This window comes from Vipera berus, assembly GCF_964194415.1.
Source record: "Vipera berus genome assembly, chromosome: Z".
Lineage (NCBI taxonomy): Eukaryota > Metazoa > Chordata > Lepidosauria > Squamata > Viperidae > Vipera > Vipera berus.
In genome coordinates this window covers 361,194-384,547 of record NC_138205.1, presented here as the reverse complement: position 1 = coordinate 384,547, position 23,354 = coordinate 361,194, and the positions used below count along the sequence as shown (strand labels likewise).

The following is a 23,354-nucleotide window of genomic DNA, read 5'->3' as shown; positions in this document are numbered from 1 at the left end:
GCCCCCCGCCCGCCCCCCCGCCCGGCATCTGCCTCGCCTGCCGGGCGCTGCCCGAGGACGCCGCCGAGCCCGCCGAGCAGCCGCGCAAGGTGGGCGGGGGGGGCGCGGGGGGGGAAAGCGCTCGCCCCGCGGACCCCTCGGCCTCCGCTGCGGGGAGGGCGGCGCCGCGGCTGAGCTGGCCGGGGAGGGGGGAGGGGGGAGGGGGGCCGGGCGGTGCCTTTTCTGGGGAGGGGGCGCCGCCTTTGCCTTTGCATTGGGGAGAGCTGACCCCCCCGAAGCCCCGGCTCCCCCTCCCCTCCAGAGGCCGATCCCGTAGCTGGACCGGCGGGGGGGGCGGCCATCCCATAATGCCCCCGCTCGACGGCCGCCCTGGCTGCTTCGGCTCCCCTTCCCCGCCTGCTCCCGGGTGGCGAACGGGAGGGTCTCGGCCTGAATGGCCCGGCCCCCCTTCCGTGGACCCTGCGCTGCTCCGCCCGGCCTTCGGGCGCTCTCTGCCCCCCCCAGGCTGCCCCGAGCTCGGCCTGGGGCATCCGGGCTTCCCTGGGGCCCGAGCCCGGCTGGGCCCCTGCCCAGGGCAGAGCCAATTGGGGCGAAGCCTCGTCCGCCTGCCGCGGTCGGTCGGTCGGGTGGCGGAGGAGATCCTTCTGCCAGTGGGGGAGGGATCCTGGAGGAATCCAGCCGGGCTGCAGACCCAGGGAGGGAAGGGGAGGGAAGGGGCCCTGGTGAGGCTGCCGGGATTGCCGGTTTCTGGGCTTTGTGGGCCTCCGGTGGAAATGCCGGCTCTGCCCTTAGACGTGGGAACTTGGTGGTGCCCTTTCCTGAAGCCGCGATCTCGAGCTGCGTCTGAGGCTGAGCCAGCCAAGAATGCGGCCCTTCCCTTCCCTGTGCCCTTCCGGCGGTTCCCCTCTGGAGCTGTCAGAAAGCCGGGATCAAAACACGCACAGCAGGGAGACCCGGCCATTGCCGCCCCTGACCGGCCCACCCCACCCGTTCTGCCGGGACTGCTTTGCCTGGATTCCCGGCCTGTCTGAGCTGCTGGGGTTGAGGCCAGACACAGCCGATGCCCCCCCCCATTGCAAGAGAGAGGGGGAGGCTCTGATTTGCCAGCTCTTCCGCTGAAGGGTCTCCCGGCTGCGGCTTCTCTCTGCCCTGCCTTCCTCGGCGACGGAGGAGGAGGAGGAGGGGGCCGGATTCCTCAGCGCCTCCGTCAGATGCTGGTTAGGTATTGTAAGAATCCTCCCGGGCACGGCATGGAGAGGGAGACATGGCCGCTGCCCTGCTCTCTGCCTGCCTGAGTCCGGCTGTCCTCCTGATAACGCGGAGGAATGGCTGCCCGCTCTGCTCCTCGTGGCCTGCCGTCCTTGGGGAGCTCTTGCCAGCCACGGCCCCTCCCCGCCCTCTGCCATGCCTGGGCTGCCGCTTGTCCTGGCACGCTGGCTCCCAGCCCTCCTTGGGTGTCCCTGGCCTGATTACAGCCCTGCCTTCGGTTACCAGCCTGCATCAAAGCGCCTCTTGTCCCTCGGCCTGTAATTTAGTCGAGCAAAGAAGCAGCAAACTGGGGCTTAAGAGCCTCCTTCCGCTTTGGGGGACGCTGGCTGTCCTCTCTGAGGAGGCTGCCTGCCCCCCCCGGCGGTCGTGGTGGGGGTCATCGCTGGCCCTTCCTGCCGAAGCAAAGGGGCTGGGGCACCTTCCAGACGGGGTGTGCCCGCGTCCTACCTGCTCGGCAGGTGATTACAGGGATTAGCAGAACTCGGGGGGGGGGAGAAGCATCAATTAAAGTCTTACTCCCCCCCCCCCGTTGCCTGGCAGGCTCCCCACAGGCTGGGCGTCCCAGAGTGGTCTGAAACCTTGGGAAGCCCCCTTCCTGGCCAGCCGGACTGCCAGAAGCTGGCTGGCTTCAGTATGTGGGACTTTGTTCCAGTGGCTCAGCCACGTGTCTGGAAACCGGGGGGGGGGGGAGGTCCAGACCCACCTGGTGCACCTGAACAGGGCAGAAGAGAAAGGGAAGCGTGGGAGGGGGGCAGTTTTTCCCTGCTTGTCCTCCGTTGCCCAGCGCCCATTTCTGTGGGTGCCCAGAAGCTTTGCTGGGGATCAGCCAGATGGGGGAAGCTTTGCCTAAGGGGGGGGGCTTCCTCGCATCCTTCGCTCTGTCTGTCTGTCTGGGTGGTGGGCGAGCACAGCAAAAGTATTGCGATCCCCCTCTGGGTTGGCACACAATCGGGGGTTCCCTGGGAAAGGACAGCTTTCCCTCCCAGTCGCTCACTTGCTCGCCCGGTAGGTGGGCGGTTGCGTGTGTCGGTTGCGTGTGTGCCAATCCAAAGGCCTCCCGCTCGGGCGGCTGAGGCAGGAGAGGCCCGGAGTGGCGGCCACTTTCTCCTCCGGGGGCTGAAGGGGGGAAGGGAGGCACCGCCTGGCACTGCCCACCAAGAGGCCTTGAGAAGCACGTGGACCCCAGAGCGGGTCAAAGGGGGAAGAGCTGGGGGGAGGGGCAACCCAGGATGAGGATCCCGCAGCTTTTGGGGCAGGGGCCTATGTAATGCCTGCCAACGCTGTGCCGTCTGTCTTGGGGGGCAGGAAAGCAGAGGCTGAGGCAGAGTTGTGTGGTTCCATCTGACACACCCCCTTCTGGGCTGGGGCAGCCCCTGAGGTTAGCCTCGGTCCTACCTCCGCTGTGGGGGGGGTGGCAGTCCGGGGAAGAGGGGCAGTTAGCGGAAAGGGCCCCGCTGAGGTCAGCTTTTCCTCTGCAAGCAGCTGCCCCTCTGCCCTGAACCGAGGGGGGCAGTTCTGCTGCCACAGAAGCAAAATGGGTCTGGCCAGGGCTTCCCTCTCGTCCCCACAGGCCCCTTCCTCCCTGGGGGGCAGAAGCCAAGAGTGGCCTGCAAGGAGGAGACCGTGGGGGGGGCAGCAGGAGCCCCTTCTCACGTCCCCCCCCCGTGCAGAGGAGCAGGAGAGAGAGTGGGCAGGGGCTGGCGTTGCCTCCCCAGGACCCCCCCCCCGGTTGCTCTGGGCTCCCCATCGTTTCGGCCTCACCTGGGTTGGGAGGAGCCCAGAAGAAGCGAGGGTTGGGATGCCGGCTGCCTGAGTCACACTGGACACAACTGGATTTTCCAGACAAGTGCACACTCGGCAACTCTGGCTTCTGTTTAGCCCCACCAGAGGCTCCGGAGCCTCCCTGGAGGAATCCATGAATAAAACATCTTGCCCCAGCCTGCTTCTCATCTCACAAACGGCCTCCCCGAGTAGCCCCGTCTGCCGCCAGCTGGGCCTCTGGCTGATTGGGCTGGGGGGGGCACAAGGCCGGGCAGGGGCCGACCGTCTCCATGCTTTGGGTGTCCCTCCGTGGCGCTTGGGCGCAGGCGGGCGGGCCTTTCCTGCACGTGGCGCTTGTGCAACGGCCCACGTCTCTTGCGGCAGCCGTGTGTGCGTAGGTGGGCATGGAGCAGACCCCTCAGCACAAGGAGACGGAGCCGGTGCCTCGTCTTTCTTCCAGGCCTCGGTTGCCAGGGAACAGCTGTCTCGGCTAAAAATAATTTAATTTTTCGCTGTCATCAGCCGTCATGTGAGCGGAGGCTTGTTTTTCGCCCCCCAGGCTGGCTCTGATGCCCTTGGCCGTACATTGCAGGAGGAAAGGCGCTGGGGCCCTGCAGGCCCAGAGCCGGGGGGGGGGGACGGAGACCCCGGTTGGCACCCGGCAGACCCCAACCGATTCTGCAGTGGGTCCAAGGCTGGAGAGCGTCTGTTCCTGGGGCAGCCTTGGGGAGGAGCTTGGACCCCCTCCCTCCCTCCTAAGCAGGGGCCTGGAGGAGGGGGGTCCAGGCCTTGGGCCCCGGGGCCTCCTCGGGAGTGTGGCTGCATGCCCGGCATCGCCGTGACTCAGCCTGCCCTGCCTGCCAGGCAAGGGCCCCGGGGGTCCGGTGTTCATCTAGGCTCGGTGTGCGCAGCTGGGGGAGGGGCCTTTGCACAATGGGGGGAAGTCAGCAATCTGGGGAGGGGGGGGACTTGCAAACTGGACAGGGAAACCCTCAGTGACCTTGGAAGCTGCCAGGCAGCAACGAAATGGCAAGAAGGTGGGGCTGGCGTGGGGGATTGCAGCTGCAAGCGCTTGTCGGCCGGGTGGGCTGGGTGGCAGGAGTGTGCATAACCCACATCTGGGACTGGTGTGATGGGCTTGCCCACAGTCAGGGGGGAGAGGAGGAGGGGGTCTGCAGAAGCAGCCGTGGGGCTCAGTGGGGCTGTGAAAGACGCAGCTGGGACTCTGGGCCCTTTGAGTCGCTGGACAGTTGGCCCCCAGGCCGGATGTGCAGGAGGGGCCCAGCGGCACATCTGGGGGCCCCCTCATCAGGGTCTGCTGGGACAGCTGGCTGACCTGTGGAGATTGTGTGTGTGAGTGTGTGTGTGTGTGTGAGCAAGTGGCTCAGGGCAGGGGTCTTTCCTAACCTGAGCAGGTTCCTGGGACATCTGGCTGGCCCAAAGGAGCGGCTTGGGACCCCATCCGGGGGGGGGGGCTTGCTTTGGGCTTCCAGGGAGAGTCAGGAAAGAAGGAGGGGTCCGGTCCTGGTCCCAAGACAGCCTCCTTGCCTCCTGCCCCACCTTCTGGCCGAGGGGGGGGACCTCTGGTGGTTCCCCTCCCAAGGAAGCAGCTGCTCCTTCTTCCTGGGGGGGGGAACTTTAGGGTCATGGAGGGGGGGTGTCCATTGAGCAGAAGCAGGCGGTGAGTCTGACTCCCCCCCCAATTCCAGGCAGTGGGGAAGTCTGGCTCAGAAAAAGGGCCGCTGCTTGGACAGGCCGTCCCTTTCCTGAGCGTTGGTCCTCGGCCAGGAAGAGGCCGTGCCGGGATGGCCCCAGATGGCCTGAAGCCTCCTGTCCAGCAGGCCTTGACTCTGGCCGGCTGCGGCCCCTTCCCTGCCCAAAGCGGGGGATCTTAAGGGGGCCCATCCGGGGTCCTCTGGTGCTGGCTTCTGCTTCCGGCCACGGCCTGGGGTGTGGCCACTGGAGCCTTTGCCGAACTGAAGTCCAACTAAGGGGCCTCTTGGCTGTCCCCTTGGCGTGGGGCTGACGCCCGGCCCTTGGCGTCTCTGGGGTGACTTTCAGCTTCCTTCAGCGGCTGGGGGGATGTGATGGAGCCCTCTCCCTCTGCCCATTAATCCACTGCTGGGAGGTCAGGCCAGGGAGGGGGCTGGCGCTCCTTAGGTGCAGACACCAGAAACGGGGGGGGGGAGGGCTGTGGGACAGGGGCAGGTGGGTTGCAAGGAGCTGGCCCTCCCTGTGTGTTTTCTGGCTGGGCCAGGGATGGTGCCAACCCACCGTCAGTCTCTGCTACCCTCTCCCCAACCGTCTCCCCCTCCCCACCCACCGCTCTCACTCCTCAAAATGGTTAAGGTGACGAAGCTTTGTGATCCAGCCACGTCTTCCTGGACCCCCCATAATCCACCCGAGCTGGCCAGAACGAGGCCCCTTTCTCCCCGAAGGAGGGCATCTGTGAGGCTCCAGCCCCTCTTTCTGAGAATAGCCTATGCAGGGATTGCCAGACCCTGCTTTGAAAGCCCCCCCCCCCTCGGGGCAGCTGCCACCTCCCACTTGGTGGCTTTGAGGCTTTCAAAGGGAAGGGGGGGGCTTTGTGGATCTTCAGAGGAGACGTTCGCTTGGCCTTTCGGAGGGCCTGGCACTGTTCATCTCCATCCTGGGTGGGCTTTGGCATCCACTGAATGCTGATTTCCCCCCCCCCGGGTAAAAGTTGTAACACATCATGGGCTGCCCTGGTTCTGTGTCCAGCCAACCCGTGGGCAGCCACCATCCTGGGGTGGGTCTCTGGCACGTTTCCCAAGGGCCTTGCTAGGTCTGGGACAGGATCTGCTCCGTCGTCACCCGCAGTGCGGCCAGGGCCAGGAGGAGCCAGTACACGTACACACACACAAACACAGAGATGCTTAAACCACCCGGAGGTTTTGCTCAGTAACCCAAATGGGAAGGGGGCGTGCTGCGTTTCCTGAGGATGGGTGTGTTTGCGGTGGGGGCGGGCGGCTTGTCCAGCCGGTTCCTGGGAACGGCCCAGCCCGGTCCTGGCATCCGGTTCACCTGGCTGCGTTTGTCCCTCGGAATGCGTGGGTTGTGGGGAGCGTCCTGGACGGAGGGTCAGCACCGGGACTGGGTCTCCTGGGCTCAGAGAAATTCTGATGGGAACACAACGGGAGGGGCACAACTAGTGCCCCCACTTTGCCTGGGCATAGCCCGAGTGTAGCGTGCAAGGCCTGACCCCAGTTGAGCTGGCTTCTCCCCTTGCCACTGAGCGGGGAGGAAGACGCTCAAGGCCCCGTCTGCCCCTCATCTTCCTGCAGGTAAGCTGCCCTCCCCCCACTGCCGAGAGGGAGCCAGGATGGCCGGCGCGTCCGTCAAAGTGGCCGTCCGGGTGCGTCCCTTCAGTGCCCGCGAGATCAGCCACGCAGCCACCTGCGTCATCCAGATGCAAGGACCCACCACCTGTGAGTTTCCTGCCTGCTGCCCAAGGACTGGCAGGGGCAGGATGAAGCCATGCGGCAGGGGTGTTGCTGGTGGGGGGGGAACCCTGCCGGGGGCGTCTGTGAGGAAAGTGCTCCGGGCAAATAACTTTCGGGTGCTGCTAGCAGCGTTGATGCTCTGGCTTCCAAAACCAGTGCAATTGTGAATAAGAGCTGAAAGGAGTCTCCAGGTTCAATGGCAGTCTTGCTAAGGAGTGACATCAGTGGAGGAGGGAAGGGGCTCATGTCCTTAAGTCCCACCTTGTCCTCCTGTCGCCTCTCACGTCCGGCTTGGCTGCTGTAAGGAAAGTTGATTTCATCCCTCAGCGTGCTGCGTCTGTGCAAGAGAGGCAGACGGGGCCCATTCGGGTGAGGTTGGGGGCTGGCACACTTCCCCACACAGCCCTCAGGCATCCTAGCCCAGATCAGCCCCCCCCCACCTTGCCTGTTAGCCTTCCAGATGCAGCTACAAACACCCCAAGCAGGGACCGTGAGGAGCCGCAGTTGAAGCCGGATTCCCAGGCAGACCTTCCGGTGCATTGAAGGCAGCTGCGTCCTCCCGGTCACGCTGCCTTCACCATTGCGGAGGGCTGGCAGTGGCAGATGTGGTCAGAGGGGCTCCCTTCTCTCCTCGCAGGCATTGCCAACCCCAAGCAGGCCAAGGATGCCCCCAAGAGCTTCACCTTTGATTACTCCTACTGGTCCCACACCTCGGTGAGTGTCGCTGCGCTTGCGTGGAATCCTTCCTCCCCTGGATGGGGCTAGCTGTGCATCATCAGGCGCCCCACGTGAGGACCTCTTTCTTGCAGGAGGAGGACCCCCACTTCGCTTCCCAGCACCAGGTCTACAAGGACATCGGGGAGGAGATGCTACTCCATGCCTTCGAGGGCTACAACGTCTGCATCTTCGCCTACGGGCAGACGGGGGCCGGCAAGTCGTACACCATGATGGGCAAGCAGGAGAAGGGCCAGCAGGGCATCATCCCTCAGGTGCCTGGAGCCGAGAGGGGCGCGCTTCACGGCTGTCTTTCCACTGCTTGCTGCTCTCCTGCCTGCAGCCCCTCCAACCTCTGCAGCTTTTGCTGGGATGTGGGGCTAAAGAGGGAGGAGAGTGACCCACCTACCCCTGACCCACTCCTCTGGCCCTGATCCCCCCCTCTCTCTCCCCACAGCTCTGCGAAGACCTCTTTCTCCGAGTGGCCGAGGAAGCATCGCCCTCCCTTTCCTATTCTGTGGAGGTATGTAGGGCAGCTGCCCCCCACCTCACTCGCCATCCCCACGATCCTCAGCCTGAATCCCCCCCTCCTTCCCCAGGTGAGCTACATGGAGATCTACTGTGAGCGCGTGCGGGACCTCCTGAGCCCCAAAAATCGCGGAAACCTGCGTGTGCGTGAGCACCCCATCATGGGGCCGTACGTGGAGGGCCTCTCCAAGCTGGCCGTCACAAATTTCGAGGACATTGCGGATCTCATGGACTGTGGTAATAAAGCCAGGTGAGCCTCTGCCAGTGGGGGAGCTGGGAGGGTCATGGCCCTGGGGTAAGGAGGGTCCTCCTCCTCCTCCACTCTTCCCCCTGGGGGCTCTGGCCCACGACCCTCGCCTCCCACAGCCCGCCAGTGCCTAGGCCCGTACGGGTGGGCTGCTCTAGGAGTAGGGCGCGTGGGAGACCCGGATTGGGACCAAGCAATGTGGGTCCCAAATAGGTGGCTGTTCCAGGAAAGAGACCCCCCTCCCCCACTCACTGATCTGCCTTCCCAGGACTGTGGCTGCAACCAATATGAACGAAACCAGCAGCCGTTCCCACGCCGTGTTCACCATCGTCTTCACGCAGCGCCGGCATGACGAACTCACCGACTTGGACACCGAGAAGGTGGGAGGGCCGGTCTCATCCAGGAGGTGGGGGTCTCCCATTAGGTGCCCAAGGTCGGGGGGTCCTCCTGGACGAGTGTGGGTCCACCTCCTGGAGCCTCAAGCTGGGCCGGGCATTTCTGATGGGAGAAACACCAAACAAGGGTCTGCATGGTTTGCACGTTCGCCCCACACTTGTGACATTCCCGCACTGGGGCTCTGGTGGGAAGGAGCCCAGGCCTGTGGCTTGCATGGCCCGGGATCAAGAGGCACAGGGGAACTCTTGCTGCATCGATTTGGGACCCCTGAGACAATCCCCGGGAGCTCCAGTCCTGATGCTGTGCCCCCTCCCCTCCTCCCCAGGTCAGCAAGATCAGCTTGGTGGACCTGGCGGGCAGCGAGCGAGCGGACTCGTCGGGCGCGAAGGGCGTGAGGCTCAAGGCAAGAGGGCAGAGTTGCGCTGGGTCTCCTGTTTGGCGGGGGGTGGGGGTGGGCTGCGGGAGCTCGGTCCTTTCTCCACATCCGTGTGGCCGAGGAAGACCCTCTTCTCCTACTTGGCCCACTCTTCCAGGAAGGCGCCAACATCAACAAGTCCCTGACCACCTTGGGCAAGGTCATCTCCGCCTTGGCTGAGATGGTGAGCAGGAGCAGTCCAGGGGGAGGCAGAGATGGGGGGGGTGCTTCGGGGACAGGGTCTGGGGCTTAGACCCAGAGATGGGACAAGGCCTTTAGATGCCTTTCGGGGTTCTGTGGGTGTGTTCCCCTTTTCCTCTCCTCCCGACTCACTTCCCCGCCTGCCTTCCCAGCAAAGCAGCCACAAGAGGAAGAAGACCGAATTCATCCCCTACCGGGATTCGGTGCTCACCTGGCTGCTGAAGGAGAACTTGGGTGAGTAGCCGAGCGACCCCTCAGGAGGCCAGGAGGGAGACCCCTCCCCCGCTTTTTTGAGTGGGCACCGTGGGAGATGTAGTTAGGGGGTCCTGCAGGAAAGCGGGAAAACCGGCTCAGCCAAGGGAGGGGAAGGTCTGGTCCAGCCCTGGCCAGGCGGCGCCACGTACCATCCGTCACGGCCCCCTGGATTTCCTTTCGGCTGAAGCCGAACCAGCCAAGCGCTCCGGACTCTCCCCAACCCAGAGAGCTCGGAACAGGCTGAGAAGCAGAAAGGTTGGCAGCCAGAGGCGCTTCCTTCCTTGTGCAAAGCCCAGTTTCTCACCCCGGGGGGGGTGGAGAGGGGGGTGAAGGCAGCCGGGTCTCTTCCTCTCCGATTCCTCCCTTTGCCAGGGGGCAACTCCCGCACGGCCATGATTGCTGCCCTCAGCCCAGCCGACATCAACTACGAGGAGACGCTGAGCACCCTCCGGTGAGCTGGAAGGAGGGCCCGCCCGGGAGGGGAGCCGGTGGACGGGGAGAGGGGCCCCCTCGTGGCAAGGGTCCACGCCACCAGGCCCCCGTCTCAGTGCCCCTCTCCTCCTGCCCCAGTTACGCTGACCGGGCCAAGCAGATCCGCTGCAACGCCATCATCAATGAGGACCCCAACGCCCGCCTCATCCGCGAGCTCAAGGAGGAGGTGGCCAGGCTGCGGGACCTCCTCTCCGCCCAGGGGCTCTCGGCCGCCTGCTTCTTGGGTAGGGGCAGATCGGGGAGGGCGCTCCGGGACCCCCACCTGCCGTTCACAGACCAGAACGAGTTGTAGGGGGCCAACAGTGAGGTTTTGGTGGAAGCCAGGAGATGCGCCCCCACTCGGCCTCTCTCTTTCCAGGGCCTGAGCCTGCCGATCCGGGCGGTGGGCAGAGCGTGCCCAGTGCGCCCTTCGCCTCGATGTCCCACGCCTCCCTCCTGCTGGAGCCCGTGGCCCTCAATGGGGAGCTGGAGCTGCACCTGCCGGCCTCGGAGGAGCAGATCCTGTGCACGGAGGAGGCCATGGAGCAGCTGCAGGTGGGGGACCCTCGGAGGAAGCCCCTCTGCTCGTGCACCAATGTCCCTACAGGAGCAGCGCCCCCCCTGCCCGCTTTCTGACATCAGGGACCCTTTCCCAGCAGCCGGACTCTGCAGGGGGCAGCCTCCAGCCCGGGGCTCCCTGGCCACCGAGGATTACCCATGCTCCACAGCCACAGCAGCCCAGCTCAAGGCAGACTCCTTGCTGGTTGCGTCTCGTCCTCCCTGCGTGATGCAGAGGCAGCCCCTGGGGCTCAGGTCCCCCCCCCTTGCAGCAGCGTGGCCAGTCCCACTCTGCGCAGCAGCAGCAGCAGGGAAACGTGGGCAGAGGGGCTGCCCCTGTGCCCGGGCGACCCACTTCTCCCCTCGTAGGAGACCGAGAGGATCATAGCGGAGCTGAACGAAACCTGGGAGGAAAAACTGCGGAAAACGGAGGCCATCCGGATGGAGAGGTGAGCACGCGTTGCCCCCCCCGCCCCCCACCTCCTTGCTCCGGTTTTGCCAGGAGGGTCTGCTCAGGGAGCTGCATGTTTGCGTGTTTTGTAGCCCCTCCCACCCTGTTTGTGTGTGTGTGTGTGTGTGTGTGTGTGAGTAAATAAGGCGCCAAAGCCGTCAGGTTGCCTAGGGAGCCATTGTGCGCTCTGCCCCGGAGAAGCACTCGGGCGGGGAGAGTCGGCCAGGGGCCAAGGTTGGGGAGCCCTGAACTAGGGAGCTCCTTTGCCCGGGACCCCAGACGTGTGCCAGGCAAAGTGCTAGCAGATTTCGTCAGCTCTCCCGGTGACCCAGCCTGTCTTTCCTGCAGAGAAGCCCTCCTGGCAGAGATGGGCGTGGCTCTTCGAGAGGACGGGGGCACCGTTGGGGTCTTTTCCCCCAAGAAGGTAAGAGGCGTTCCTGCCTGCTTGGCCTGCCCCATCTCCCCCCCCCACACACACACACACCTCTGTCCCCTGGCCTGCACCGGCTCCATTTTGGCAGGGAAGCTCCTGGGCTCCAGAGGGTGGTAAGGGGCGGGAGCAGCCGCCCTCAGCCGGGCCCTCACAACATGAGTGCTCCACTACCTTGGGGTGCAGCCAGGTGTGCCAGGTGTGCCAGTGCTGTCACTTAGAATTGAGACTCATTGGGCGTCTACCCTGTTGAGCCACCCAGCCCCAAAAGTGTCGCTTGTGCACCTGCAAAGACACCCCCCCCAGCCTGGCCACACAGGGTCCCTGCCCTGCAAACGGACGGGAAGGAAGGTCTGCCTGGGCCAGGCGGAGGTTGTGCGCCCGCTGATGCCCCGGCTGCCCCCCCCAGACTCCCCACTTGGTCAACCTGAACGAGGACCCCCTGATGTCGGAGTGCCTGCTCTACCACATCAAAGACGGCGTCACCAGGTGAGGCCGTGCCGTGCCAGGTGCTGGCGGGCGGAGGGCCGCTCTCCCTCCCAGCTGGCGGGCAGGGCGAGGCAGCAGGCCTGATCTCCACTCTCCCGGCTAGAGTCGGCCAGCAGAACGCGGACATCCGGCTGAGTGGGCAGTTCATCCAGGAGCAGCACTGCGTCTTCCGCAGCGCCACCAGCGAGACGGGAGAAGGTGAGGCTCAGGACGGGCGCAGCTCCTCCCTCCGGTGCGGCTGCCAGAGGCAGTCAGGATAACCGAGTCTCCTCTCCCCTCTCTTTGTGCTTGCCCGGAGCAGGGGGGCCCGGCCACAGGGCAGCAGGCGGCAGCAGGTATTGCCTTCTTCAGGGGTCTTACCGGATTGGGGGGGCAGGGAGGCATCCCGGTCATCGTCCTGCCCGCCCCACGGTCCAGCTGCCACCCACTGTTCTCCGTGCCTGGCGTTTAGAGCCGAACGGCCCTTGGGCTAGGGCAGCTCAGGGGCAGCCTGGGGCGTGGTCAGCTCTTCCTCAGCCCCACAGGTGTGGGGTGCTTCCTGAGATGCCCTGGCCCTGACCCCTGCCTGTCTCCTCCGCAGTCGTGGTCACCCTGGAGCCGTGCAAGGGGGCCGAGACGTACGTCAATGGGAAGCAGGTGATGGAGCCCCAGGTGCTGCGATCAGGTACTGCTGGGGGGGGCGTCTTGCCCAGGAATGGGGCTAGAGCACCTCTCGCTGGGGCCCTGAGCGAAGGGGGCTGCAGCCTCAAAGCCCGGCCTTTGCGAGTTTGAGCACTGCTGGGTTGTGTGGCTTCCAAAATCGTTCAGAGGTGGGGAGAATCCCCCCCAAACCTTCCGTAGTGCCCCCCATTGCTTGGGGGTCCTTCTGGGGGCAGCCAGCCCAGCGGGAAAAGGCGGAGGGGGCTCGCTGGGACGTGCCAATCGGCTCTGCTGCCAGGGCACTTCTGCCTCCCACCCCGTTCGGCCGGCAGCCTCTTCTGCGCTCCCCACATCCCCGGCTGCGATTTAAGCGTCCCCTTCCAGAGCTTACGTCCCCCCCTTGCTCCCCCCTCAGGCAACCGCGTGGTGATGGGCAAGAACCACGTCTTCCGCTTCAACCACCCTGAGCAGGCCCGGATGGAGCGTGAGCGCAGTCTGCCCCCCGAGGGCCAGGCGGAGCCCGTGGACTGGAACTTTGCCCAGCGGGAGCTGCTGGAGAAGCAGGGCATCGACATCAAGCTGGAGATGGAGAAGAGGTGGGCGAACCCCTGGGCAACCGTCGGGGGCAGGCGGCACGGCTCGCCCACTCTCGGCCTGGCAGCTGGGCTGGGTTGTTCTCGGTGCCTCCCCACGCTGCGTTTCTTTCCAAGGCCCGGGGGAGGGGGGGCAGCTCACCTGCAGCTTTGATCCTGCTGTGGAAATGGGGCCCTGGGGAACGGGGGGGCACTCTGTGTGTCCTCATTCGAGTGTCCGGCTTTGTCCACTTTGTGGTCAGGCTGCAGGACCTGGAGACGCAATACCGCCGAGAGAAGGAGGAAGCGGACTTGATCCTGGAACAGCAGAGGCTGGTATGTGCGCCTGGCCAGGACCCTCTTGCGCACGCGGAACCCTCCCAGCTGGCTTCCCACAAGCCGCGTCAACGGGGGAAGCTGGGTCCACTTAACGACGGTCTGATTTGTGGAACAACCACAGAAAAAACGTCATAAAATTGGGTGCGGGTCACTGAATGACAGCGCCCGTTGTAGTCATAAGTTAAGGACTATTCAATGCATTACAGGTAGTCCTTGACTTACAATCTTTCATTTAGCGACCATTCAAATGGCACTGAAAACAGTTATCGTTTTTCACACCGACAACTGTTGCGGTGCCCCCGTAGACATGTGATCAAAATCAGGATGCTTGCAACTGACTCACATATATGACGGTCGCACTCCCAGGGCCGTGTGATGCCGTTTCACGGCGTTCTGACCTGCAGAGAGAATGCTAGATTCACTTTACAACCATGTTGCTAGCATAATTGCAGTGATCCACTTAGCAACTGTGGCAAGAAAGGTTGTAAAATGGGGCAAAACTTGCTTAACTGTCTCAGTAACAAATTTTGGGTCAGTTGTGGAGGAGTGCGTGTGTTTAACGTCACATGTCTGTTTCTTTTCCCTCCCCCAAATTCCCAGTATGCCGATTCGGACAGTGGCGACGATTCGGACAAGCGCTCGTGCGAGGAGAGCTGGAGGCTGATTTCCTCGCTGAGGGAGAAGCTGCCAGCCATGAAAGTGCAGACAATCGTGCGCCGCTGCGGCCTGCCCAGCTCAGGCAAGAAGCGGGAGCCGCTACGGGTGTACCAGATCCCGCAGCGCCGACGGGCAGCCAAGGACCCCCGCTGGCTGACCTTGGCCGACCTCAAGATGCAGGCGGTCAAGGAGATCTGCTACGAAGTGGCCCTCAATGACTTCCGGCACTCCCGCCAGGAGATCGAGGCCATGAGCATCGTCAAGATGAAGGAGCTCTGCCGCCTCTACGGCCGGCGCGACACGAACGAGCGCGAGAGCTGGCGTGCCGTGGCCCGGGATGTCTGGGACACGGTGGGCGTGGGCGAGTCTGAGGGCCCCACAGGAAGTTCCCTAGCGACTGGGAACCCAGAGACTCAGGTCAGCGCACCGGGCGTGGAAGTCAACGACCTCCGGGCGCACATTGACAAGCTGACGGACATCCTGCAGGAAGTGAAGATCCAGAACAACATGAAGGACGAAGAGATCCGAGCACTGCGGGACCGGGTGGTGAAGATGGAGCAGGTCATCCCCGTCTCGACCCAGGTGAGCAGCTGCCACAGGCAGCAGGTTTTTCCAAAGCCTGTTTACCCTCCTGCTGTGCCAGGGTGGCTGCATTCGCCACCCGCAGTAAATAAATGGGGAACACCACACGTCCTTGGTGTCCTTCGCCAGAACACCCGGTTGTTCTCTTGTAGAGCCCTCCTGGGCTGGCCAAGCGTCCCTCACTCTCCACGTAGGTCCTCCCCACCTTGTGTCTGGCCTGACCCCACTCTGGGGCAGTACCCTCCCTTCGGACCCTCCTGTCAGCTCCCCCATTTCTCTCCCCCCCCCAGGAAGACGAAGAGCTAGAGAAGGAGTGGCAGTCACTGCTGTTGACGCAGGAGGGCCGAGCTCTCGCAACTGAAGGGGAATTGGGGGGTGCCCCGGCTCTCCAGGAAGAACAGGGGTCCTGTGACCGGGTCTCCCGCTTGATGAAGAAGGACCCTGCCTTCCGCCGGGGGCGCCTCCGTTGGCTCCGCCAAGAGCAGCTGCGCCTGCAGAACTTGCAGCTGCAGCAGCCACAGCAGCGCAGAGGGCCCAGCCGCTTCATCCCCCCGCAGGACTGCAAGCTGCGCTTCCCCTTCAAGAGCAACCCGCAGCACCGCTACTCGTGGGGGCCCAGCACCGCCTTCATGGTGGGCGAGGAGAAGGAAGGGGCCCCCGTCGAGGAGAAGCCTTGGGCCCCCAGCCCCAACAGCCACGGCAGCCCCACTGCACAACCGAAACAGCCCGCCCGGCGCCACTCCCTGGAAGGGGGTCCACGGGCCAGGCGCAGCAGGGGCCGGGGGCAGGATCAGCACCCTCCACGCAAGCATAACTATTACCCTTCCCAGCACCAGCCCTACCCGCAGCGCCGTTCTGGGGGCCTGGAGGGCCTCACCCCGCCCCGCATGCGTCGGCAGAGATCAGCACCCAACCTGCAGCAGGAGAACACCGGCGCGCAGTGATTCTGCCAGTGGCTGCTCCTGCGCCCCCTTTTCCGGAGGGCAGTGGGGAGGAGCCCCCGTCTTACAGGAGGGGTGGCGGCTGAGTGCAGCCCCCAGTGGGCAGGGCGCTAGCTCTGCAGTGTGCAGAGTCCTTGGGGCTGCATCGCAGTTTGCTTGGCGCGGCGCAGTAGACGTAGGCCCCAGGTGCAGCCCCTGGGTGGGGGGCAGGATGGGGGCCTGCCTGGATGCAGCTGCGGGGATGTTCTTCACCCTCCCCCTGCCCTGGAGCAGCCTCAGGGGGGGCGGTGGCAGAATCCAGTGCGGCAGGGGCTTGTGGAGAGGCCTTCCCCTTCCTTTGTGTGGTAGGTGGGCTGGAGATGATGGACCTAAATGGAGGCAGAAGGGGACGTCTTAAAGGGGGAGAGGTAGAGACGGCCTGAAGCAAAATCCATTTTGGGGGCAAAAAGCAGAACTTCAAACTTTGCTGCCGGCCCCCTCCCCACGATAGTTCCAAGGCTGTACAGAACTTTGGGCTGGGGGGGGCACGATTCTTTTTGCCCCTGCTGATCCTATATTAATTGAAGGCTTGTGGGAGCCCCCCCTCCCCATTCCTCTCTGCCACTTTAGGGCACCCCTGCCCGCTCTGCCAAGGGTTGGGGGTGGAGAGGGGGTGGCGCTTCTGAGAATACTTTTATCACCCCTCCCAATTTGGTGCATTAGGCTGCAGGGGAAGCAGGCATCCGAGCGCCCCATGGAAGACTCCCTAGAGGTCTTGGCAGTCGGGGGTAGGGGTGTTATGCCCAGGCCCTGCTGGGGGTGAGGGCAGCTGTATCTGAAGAAGCTCTGGTCTTCGTGCTTGGGGGCGGGGGGGAGATGTGGGCCTGTGTTCTTGGGCTGGCTACCTATTCCTGAACAATAAAGGTGGCAAAACATCCACCTGGCTGCCTCCAACTCTTTGGGGAGGGGGGAGCTTGGGGACCACCCCCTCTGAAGCAGACCCTTGCCATCCCCGATTCCGGCCACTGTTCTCCCCAGCTGCCCTACTGCACAGCAGCAAGGCCGTTAACCAGAGGAGGAAATCCAGTAACCCCCCCCATCTTGAATCTGCAGGGGGGGGCAGCCGCTCTCCCGTTTGTGGCCTTGGTAGACCCTCCTCAGTCGCCTTGTTCTTTCCTAGGAACGGGGCGGGGGCGGGCAGGAGCCTCTGCAAGGGGGACCACTCTGGGCTGAGTGACGCTCTCCTGGCCCCTCCCCACTTTGAACTCCCAGTCCTGGGGAAGGGGATGCTCAGGGCCGTGTGGGCAGATGACGGGCATGGAGCACCCTGGGCAGATGACGGGCAATGGATCACAGGTGGCCAGTGCTGCGACTTGGAGGGAGGGGACATTCTCTCCCCCCCCTTCATCTCCTCTGCAGGAAACCCCACAGGTTTTCCAGGGGAGGGTCTGCTTGCAGTTCAAGGGGGTCCAAAAGGAGACGGTCCATTTCCTGGGCCTGTTGGGGGAGCCTGGATCTCCACAGCGCTTGTGCCACCTTGGACTGGTTTCCAGATGGGGTAGAAGGCAAGGCCGTGTGGTCGTTCTCCTTGCACAGTGAGGGTCGAGGGACCCCCAACGCCTCACTCTTCCGTAACATCTTCATGAAAGGGGGGGGAGTCACCTGCCACTCAGGATTAGGGGTCATCCGTGCACTGGTGACATCTGGATCCAGACGGGGAGGGACAGGCTGCGGCTCAACCTGAGCAGAGATAACTTTCCTTTTTCGGGTGTTTGCTTGGGTGGGATTACGCTCCCCCAGAAAGACTGGGTGCATAATCTGGGGGGGGTCATCTTGGCCCCCCCGCTGTGTCTTTTGGGGGCAGCTCCTTGAAGCCCATGGAAGCCGCTGTTGCTTCAGCCTGCAGGGGTTCTGCCACCGCCCCCACCCCCATCGCTGGCACGTGCCAAGGGGCCAATTATCCCTCTAGATCAGGGATGTTCCACCTTGGCAACTTTAAAACCTGTGGACTTCAACTCCCAGAATTCCTGAGCCAGCCATGCTGGGGAATTCTGGGAGTTGAAATCCACAGGTCTTAAAGTTGCCAAGGTGGGGCCCCACCCCACCCTCCGCTTCTAGACACACACACACACACACACACCCCGTTGCAGCGCCTGGATTGTCTGGAACCAGCTGCCCTCACTCCACCCCCAGCCCAGACTCGACGGGAGGGGGGGACTTTCTCGTCCTGTCTATGAAACGGGGTCCCCTGGCAGGACGCGGGAAGCCGCCCGGGCTGCAGCACCCGCCCTCCGGGGCATCCTTTCCCCCAAGCCCTTGAGCCTCCCCGGTGGGGTCCATCCCGAAGAAAACGGCTCGCTCCGTCTCTGTTCCAGAAGTTCTTTTTGCCAAATTTGCCCTCCTGCAGGCAAGGAGGCGGGAGGGCGTCTCTGCCGCGCGGGGGCTGCTGCGGGGCCGGGCAGGGGCCTGCTGCACTCGGGACGTGCTCAGAGGGCAGGGGGCCGACTAGTCCAGCCTGGGGAACGGGAGGGAGGACAAGGTGGGCTGCGCTTCAGCCCCGGGACGGGCGGCTGAACCCCCCCCCCCGCGCCTCCAGCGGGCTGGCCTCTTCCCGGCGCCTTTCGATTGGCGCCCCCCCCCCGCCCCGCCAGCCCCTCATCTCGCCTCCCGCGCCGCCCGCTCGGCAGGAGCTGCTCGCCACGTCACGTTCCGACGGGGGGGGTCCCGCTCGGCTCAGCGCCAGGTGAGCTGGGGGGAGGCGTGTTTTTCGCAGGACTCGGCTAAAGGCCGTGGGAGGCCAGGGCCCCCGGGCGGAGAGGGGCTGCCCCGCGGCGCTTGGGGCGGCCGGGCTGCTTGCGGCCGAGGGCGCTCTGCACATGCTCGGCAGGGCCGCCAGCCTCATCCCCCTCCGCCTGCGGGGCCTTTCGGGGTCGGAGCTGCTGCTCCGCCCGGCCGCCCGCCCCCGCCCGGCCCCTCGCAGCCACGTCCCGCGGTCCCTCCCTCGGGCCGCCAGAAGCGCTCCCGCCCCGGCCCCGCAGCTGCTCCTCGAAGCGCCCGGACTCCTCCGCCGCGATGCCGCCCGTCTTCCCGGCGCTGCTGCTCCTCGCCCTGCTGCGGCTGAGCCGCGCCCAGAGCCCCACGGCCGCCCCCGCCGCCAACCAGACCAGGTAGGCCCCCGCGCGCCCGCCGCGCCCCGCTCACCCGTCCGTCCGGCTTCCCTGGAAGGCCGCCCCGGGAGGCTTTCGGCGGGCGAGCCAAGCGGCGTTGCGGCGTGGCCCGACGGGGCGGCGTGGAAGGGTCTCCGCTGCCGGCCGGGAGCTCAGGCCGGGCTCGCCCAGAGCGGGAGGGGGGCGCTGGGGGTCCCCTCAACCTCCGCCCTCTCGCCGGCAGGCCCGTCTTCCTCTGCGGCGGCGACTACAACGCCAGCAACGGCTACCTGGCCAGGGAGAACTTCCCGGAGCCCTACCCGCCGGGCAAGACCTGCAGCTGGACCATCACGGTAAGGCACCCCCCCCCACCCTCCCCCCCCCGCGCCTGCCGAGGAGAGCCGGTCTGACAGCTTCTGCCCTGCAGGTGCCCGAGGGGCAGGTGGTGATGCTCTCCTTCCGCGTCTTCGACCTGGAGCCGGACCCCAAGTGCCGCTACGACCGCCTGGAGGTCTTCAACGGGCACGCGGCCCTGGAGTCGCAGCGCCTGGGCCGCTTCTGCGGGACCTTCCGCCCGGGCGCCATCCTGGCCACCGGCAACCGGATGCTGCTGCAGATGGTCTCCGACGAAGGGACCGGCGGCCGGGGCTTCCTGGTCTGGTTCAGCGGGGGCCTCCCCCACGTGGACGGTAAGGGCCGCTCTCCCTGCTGGGGGGCCGCCCCACTGCCTCCCACCCGGAACCCTGCCTCCGCTGAGCCCCAGGCCGTGCTGGGGCGACCCCCCACCCCCCACCCCGACGGTCCCACCAAGCCAAGGAAGGCCAGGCGGGGAGGGGGGCAACTGGGCTTCTGCAGGGAAGCGGATGCAGCCGGCCCTAGGAATGCCTGTGGCCGAGTCAGGGGAGGCCAGTTGGCTGCCCAGATGTTTCCCAGACAGGCTGGGAAGGAGACGGGGGGGGGGGTCGGGTGGAGCAAGAGCGGAGCTGGCCTTCCAGCCCAGTCGGGGGCACCTCTCTGGGCACCTCTCCCACCGTGCCAAGGGAGGGGCATCTCCCAGCAAGGATGCTCCTGCCTTCTCCTCCTCCCGCGCTGCCGCTGCCAGGACCTTTTTCCGGGGCGCCCAAAGGGACGGCAGGAGTGGGCCGCCAACCACAGAGGCTCCTGGGCTTTTGGAGAGCCTTGCCCTGTTGGGATGGTGCGTACGGGAATCCCCGCCCCCGCGCTGCTCCCCCGCCCCCACCTGCCGCCTCCAAACCCTCTGAAGAGAAACCAGCACTCGGCTTGGCTTTGGGGGGGGCATGGGGGGGCACTGAGTGCTGCTGCTCCGCTCTGCCAGAGTGTATCAGGAATGGGACGTCCGGCTGGGCTGTAAGGAAAAAAGCAGCAGCCCAGCTGATTAAGCCCCCCCCGTCCCCCCCCAGTCCTCCTTCCAAGCATTCTTTGCCTCCCACATCCAGCTGGACAAGGCTAAACAGTTTCCCCACTTCCCCTTCCAGTCCTAACTGGTCATTAGCGAGAATCCTGTGGTCACCAAAATGAGTGTTTTGCTCTTCTGCTCCCCTCAGCGGCCTCTCTCTGCGCAGCACGCCCCCCTCCCTCCCTCCCCCCTTCCAGCTGGCCGCCCACCCAGAGGCCCTCCTGAGACTTGAGCCAGCATTCTTGCGAGCTCCCCCCCCCTCTGGCTTCATGGTCTGTCGGTCTGGGTCCCTCCCCCCCAAAAGTGGGCTGTCCCGGAGGGTTGGGTTGAGTGCCCAGATCACTCCCTCTGGTGTGGATTGGCACCCACGCAGGAATGCAGGCAAAATCAGTTTGACCTCGCTGGCTCTAGAACAGGAGTGTCCCACCCTGGCAACCTGTGGACTTGAACTCCCAGAATTTGGGAGGTGACAAATTCATAAAGTCATAAAGTTGCAAATGCTGGACACCCCCGTTCCAGGCAGAGAGAGACACTCTTGGCGGTTTGCATGTGGAGATGTGTCTGCTGGAATGCCTCAATGTCTCTGAATCTTACGAGCCCTGGATCCCTGTGCCTTGGCACACTTATGCACGCGTGTGGTTATACACGTGCCTGGCATAGTTTTATAGAACGTGAGAACGTCTTCCCTCAGTTGGGTCAGGCACTTGAATGGTTTGGCCTCCCTCTGGAGCCCCCCAAAAGGTGATTCTGCCTGGCCTGGGCGCCTGCCTGACGATGCAGCATCTGTGGTGCTAAATTCACCCCCAAATATTCAGTGTAGGTGCTGCCGACCCCAGAACAAAGGGGGGGGGGTTTGAACACAAAGGGGGGGGTTCTTGTGGCCCCTTTCCAAGGCTCTGCAAACCTGGAAGTCTTGCTCCACCAGCTGCATTAAACATGAGGAATCTCGAGTCACTGTGAGAGGGCAGACATATAAATCTTCTAAATAAATAAATAAAAAGGAGAACTGCCAGTCCCTTGCTGCCCCACTGCACCCCCCCCCAACAGCATCGCTTGCTGGAGAAGACCCTGCCACAGGCCTGGGGGCTCCTCCTTCTCACTAGCCCCCCTTTCCTGTCTTGCAGAAAACCAGTTCTGTGGGGGGAAGTTTGAGAAAGCGCAAGGCTCTCTCAAAACCCCCAACTGGCCCGACAGTGACTACCCGCCTGGCATCAGCTGCTCCTGGCACATCGTTGCCCCCCAGGACCAGGTAAAGTGGCAGGAGGCTCCCTGGCCCTTCCCTCCGCCGCGGGCAGAGAGCTGCCAGCCCTCCGCCCCCATCCCTAAGGCTGAGGGCTAAAGCCGAGGAGCGTGAGAATGACCCCTCAGATCTCCTCCGGCCCAGGTGATCGTCCTGACTTTCGGGAAGTTTGATGTGGAGTTTGACACCTACTGCCGATACGACTATGTGGCCGTCTTCAACGGCAGGGAGCAAGACGACTCGCGCCGCGTTGGCAAATTCTGCGGAGACAAGTCCCCCAGGTAGGCTGGCCCTGCCCAGGCTTCCAGGGTTAAAAGTGATGCCTCTGGCCTGAAACTTTTCTGGAATTTCAGCCAACAAATTCCGTGTTGTACTCACACGTGTGTCAGGAAAACGTGGCGACTCTGTCATCCTGCTCGTCGCAGCTGGAGATCCCCCCTTTTTCGCCAGCTTAAGGGGCCTTCTCATGAATGGGTCCTCCTTGGCCCCCGGGATGCCCTCACCAAAAGGACTCCACGCACGGAGCCCAGTTCAGACTGGCAGGGCAGGTGGGTGCTTCCTCCCTGCCTTCCTCCCAATCTCTCCCGCAGCCTGATCCGCTCGGATGGCCCTGAGCTCCTGGTCCAGTTCGTCTCGGATCTCAGCGTCACGGCCGATGGGTTTTCTGCTTCGTACGTGATGAAGAGTCGCGATGAACCGGTGGACACCACCAGGGCCCAGCCTGTGATCCCCATATTCCCAGGCTCCAAGCCCACACAGGCCAGCAGGAAGCCGGCCCCCGCGAAGCCCAAACCTGCCAGCAAGCCTGCAGGCCCGCCTAAGCCAGCTCCGCGCCCCAAACCAACAGCCCAGGCCCCTCCTGACGCTGCGGGTCCCACATCTCCCGCCGCAGGTAAGAGCCCTGGAGAGCAGGGGGCTGTTTTGCTCCCAGCCTGGCCCGCATTCTGAGCCCAGGAGGGGCACGTGGGAGGCGCAGGTGCTGAAGCCGGTCTGGACCAGGGAATTCGAGAAGAGCCGGAACATGTGCAGAGTGCCAGCCTTCTAAACGGTAAAGCTGTGCAGAGCCAAAGAGGGTCACTGGCCTTTTCTGTCTGCTCCTCTCCCGTCTCCCTCCAGGCCAGGTCACCTGCCCACAACGCTGCAAGCGGACGGGGACTCTGCAGAGCAACTTCTGCACCAGTGATTTTGGTGAGTGCCGTACGGTCGCCTTCGCAGTGCAGGGAGACCTGCCTGCCTTCCATCTCCCAACCTTGCCAGTACCAGGAGCCGCTGCACAGTAGCCCCCAATGGTGGGAGCCAAGTCGTCCCAGAATCGGAGGGGAACCCCAAAGTCCCCGATCTCTGCTGCGTGGCCCCTCCTGTCCCCAGGCGGGGGCCACCTTCACTGCCAGCCTCTCACCCTCTCCTCAACGTCCCCCTGGCAGTGATCACCGGCACCGTCAAAGCACTCCTGCGAAGAGAGGGGAACCAGCTGACGGCCACCGTCGTGCTCAGCCAGGCCTACAAGTTGGGGCTCTTGAGCCTCCCTCCGGAAGGAAGCGAAGCCACCCTGCGCCTGGACGTGCCCTGCAGACAGTGCCCCATTCTCAAGAAAGGTGAGAAGGCCACTTCCTGAGAGCCTTCTGCTCACAAGCGGCCCCTTCACACTCCGCACAACCACACAACATTCACGTGTGGCAGAAGTGCCTGAAATCCCGGCTGCCTTCCCCTGCTCTCTCCTCGCCAGCAGGAAATTTGGCCCGGGAGCCAGGCCGCTGCCTTCTCTGCCTCCAGCTCATCCCTCTTTCCTCCGCAGGCGGCAACTACGTCTTCATGGGCCGGGCAGAGGCCGACGGAACCGGGCAGCTACCCCCCACCAGCTTTGTGGTGCCCTTCCGGCCGCAGCAGCAGCAGATTCTCACCAACCTCAGCAAGCGCCCCTGTGCCGCCCGGGCGAGGAGGAACCGCCGCTGAGGAGCCCCCTCTGCTCCTTGGCTCTGGGGAAGTCCTTGGCTCTGGGGAAGCGCCAGGAGCAGCAGCCCCGCGTAACCGATAAACGGGCAGGGAGGCAGTTCACGGACTCCAGGGTGGGGAAGGGCGCCTCTCCTTCCAGATTGTTCACACCCACACCGCGGCCTTAAAGGTATTTTTACACACACATGGCAGCCTTTGTTGTTCACCAACTTGCCTCCCTCGTAGCCCCCCCGCCCCCCG

At 64.3% G+C, this 23,354-nt stretch overlaps 2 protein-coding genes across 3 annotated transcripts; both read left to right on the top strand.

Annotated features, from left to right (window-relative positions):
* Positions 1-24: 24 nt before the first annotated feature.
* LOC308677379 (kinesin-like protein KIF1C) lies at positions 25-16,277 on the top strand. 2 transcript variants are annotated; one of them, XM_081343681.1, is made up of 22 exons: positions 25-89; positions 6,336-6,479; positions 7,132-7,208; positions 7,304-7,483; positions 7,666-7,731; positions 7,808-7,986; positions 8,252-8,363; positions 8,705-8,782; positions 8,913-8,978; positions 9,148-9,229; positions 9,623-9,701; positions 9,821-9,966; positions 10,101-10,276; positions 10,649-10,728; positions 11,079-11,154; positions 11,570-11,649; positions 11,753-11,847; positions 12,230-12,313; positions 12,704-12,884; positions 13,124-13,196; positions 13,800-14,438; positions 14,729-16,277. In XM_081343681.1, exons 2-22 carry the CDS (start codon positions 6,374-6,376, stop codon positions 15,380-15,382), a joined length of 3,309 nt encoding a protein of 1,102 aa, XP_081199807.1. In that variant the 5' UTR covers positions 25-89; positions 6,336-6,373; the 3' UTR covers positions 15,383-16,277. The 2 variants fall into 2 exon arrangements, with proteins under 2 accessions (XP_081199807.1, XP_081199808.1); XM_081343682.1 differs by lacking the exon at positions 25-89 and adding an exon at positions 931-1,222.
* Positions 16,278-18,386: 2,109 nt separating this feature from the next.
* Positions 18,387-23,114, top strand: LOC308677848 (procollagen C-endopeptidase enhancer 1-like; the record flags this gene model as incomplete). Its single annotated transcript, XM_081344545.1, has 9 exons — positions 18,387-18,525; positions 18,749-18,857; positions 18,932-19,193; positions 21,046-21,170; positions 21,306-21,442; positions 21,752-22,053; positions 22,278-22,349; positions 22,586-22,756; positions 22,957-23,114. The coding sequence occupies exons 1-9, from the start codon at positions 18,431-18,433 to the stop codon at positions 23,112-23,114; spliced, it is 1,431 nt and encodes a 476-aa protein (XP_081200671.1). The 5' UTR covers positions 18,387-18,430.
* Between the last annotated feature and the right edge of the window lie 240 nt (positions 23,115-23,354).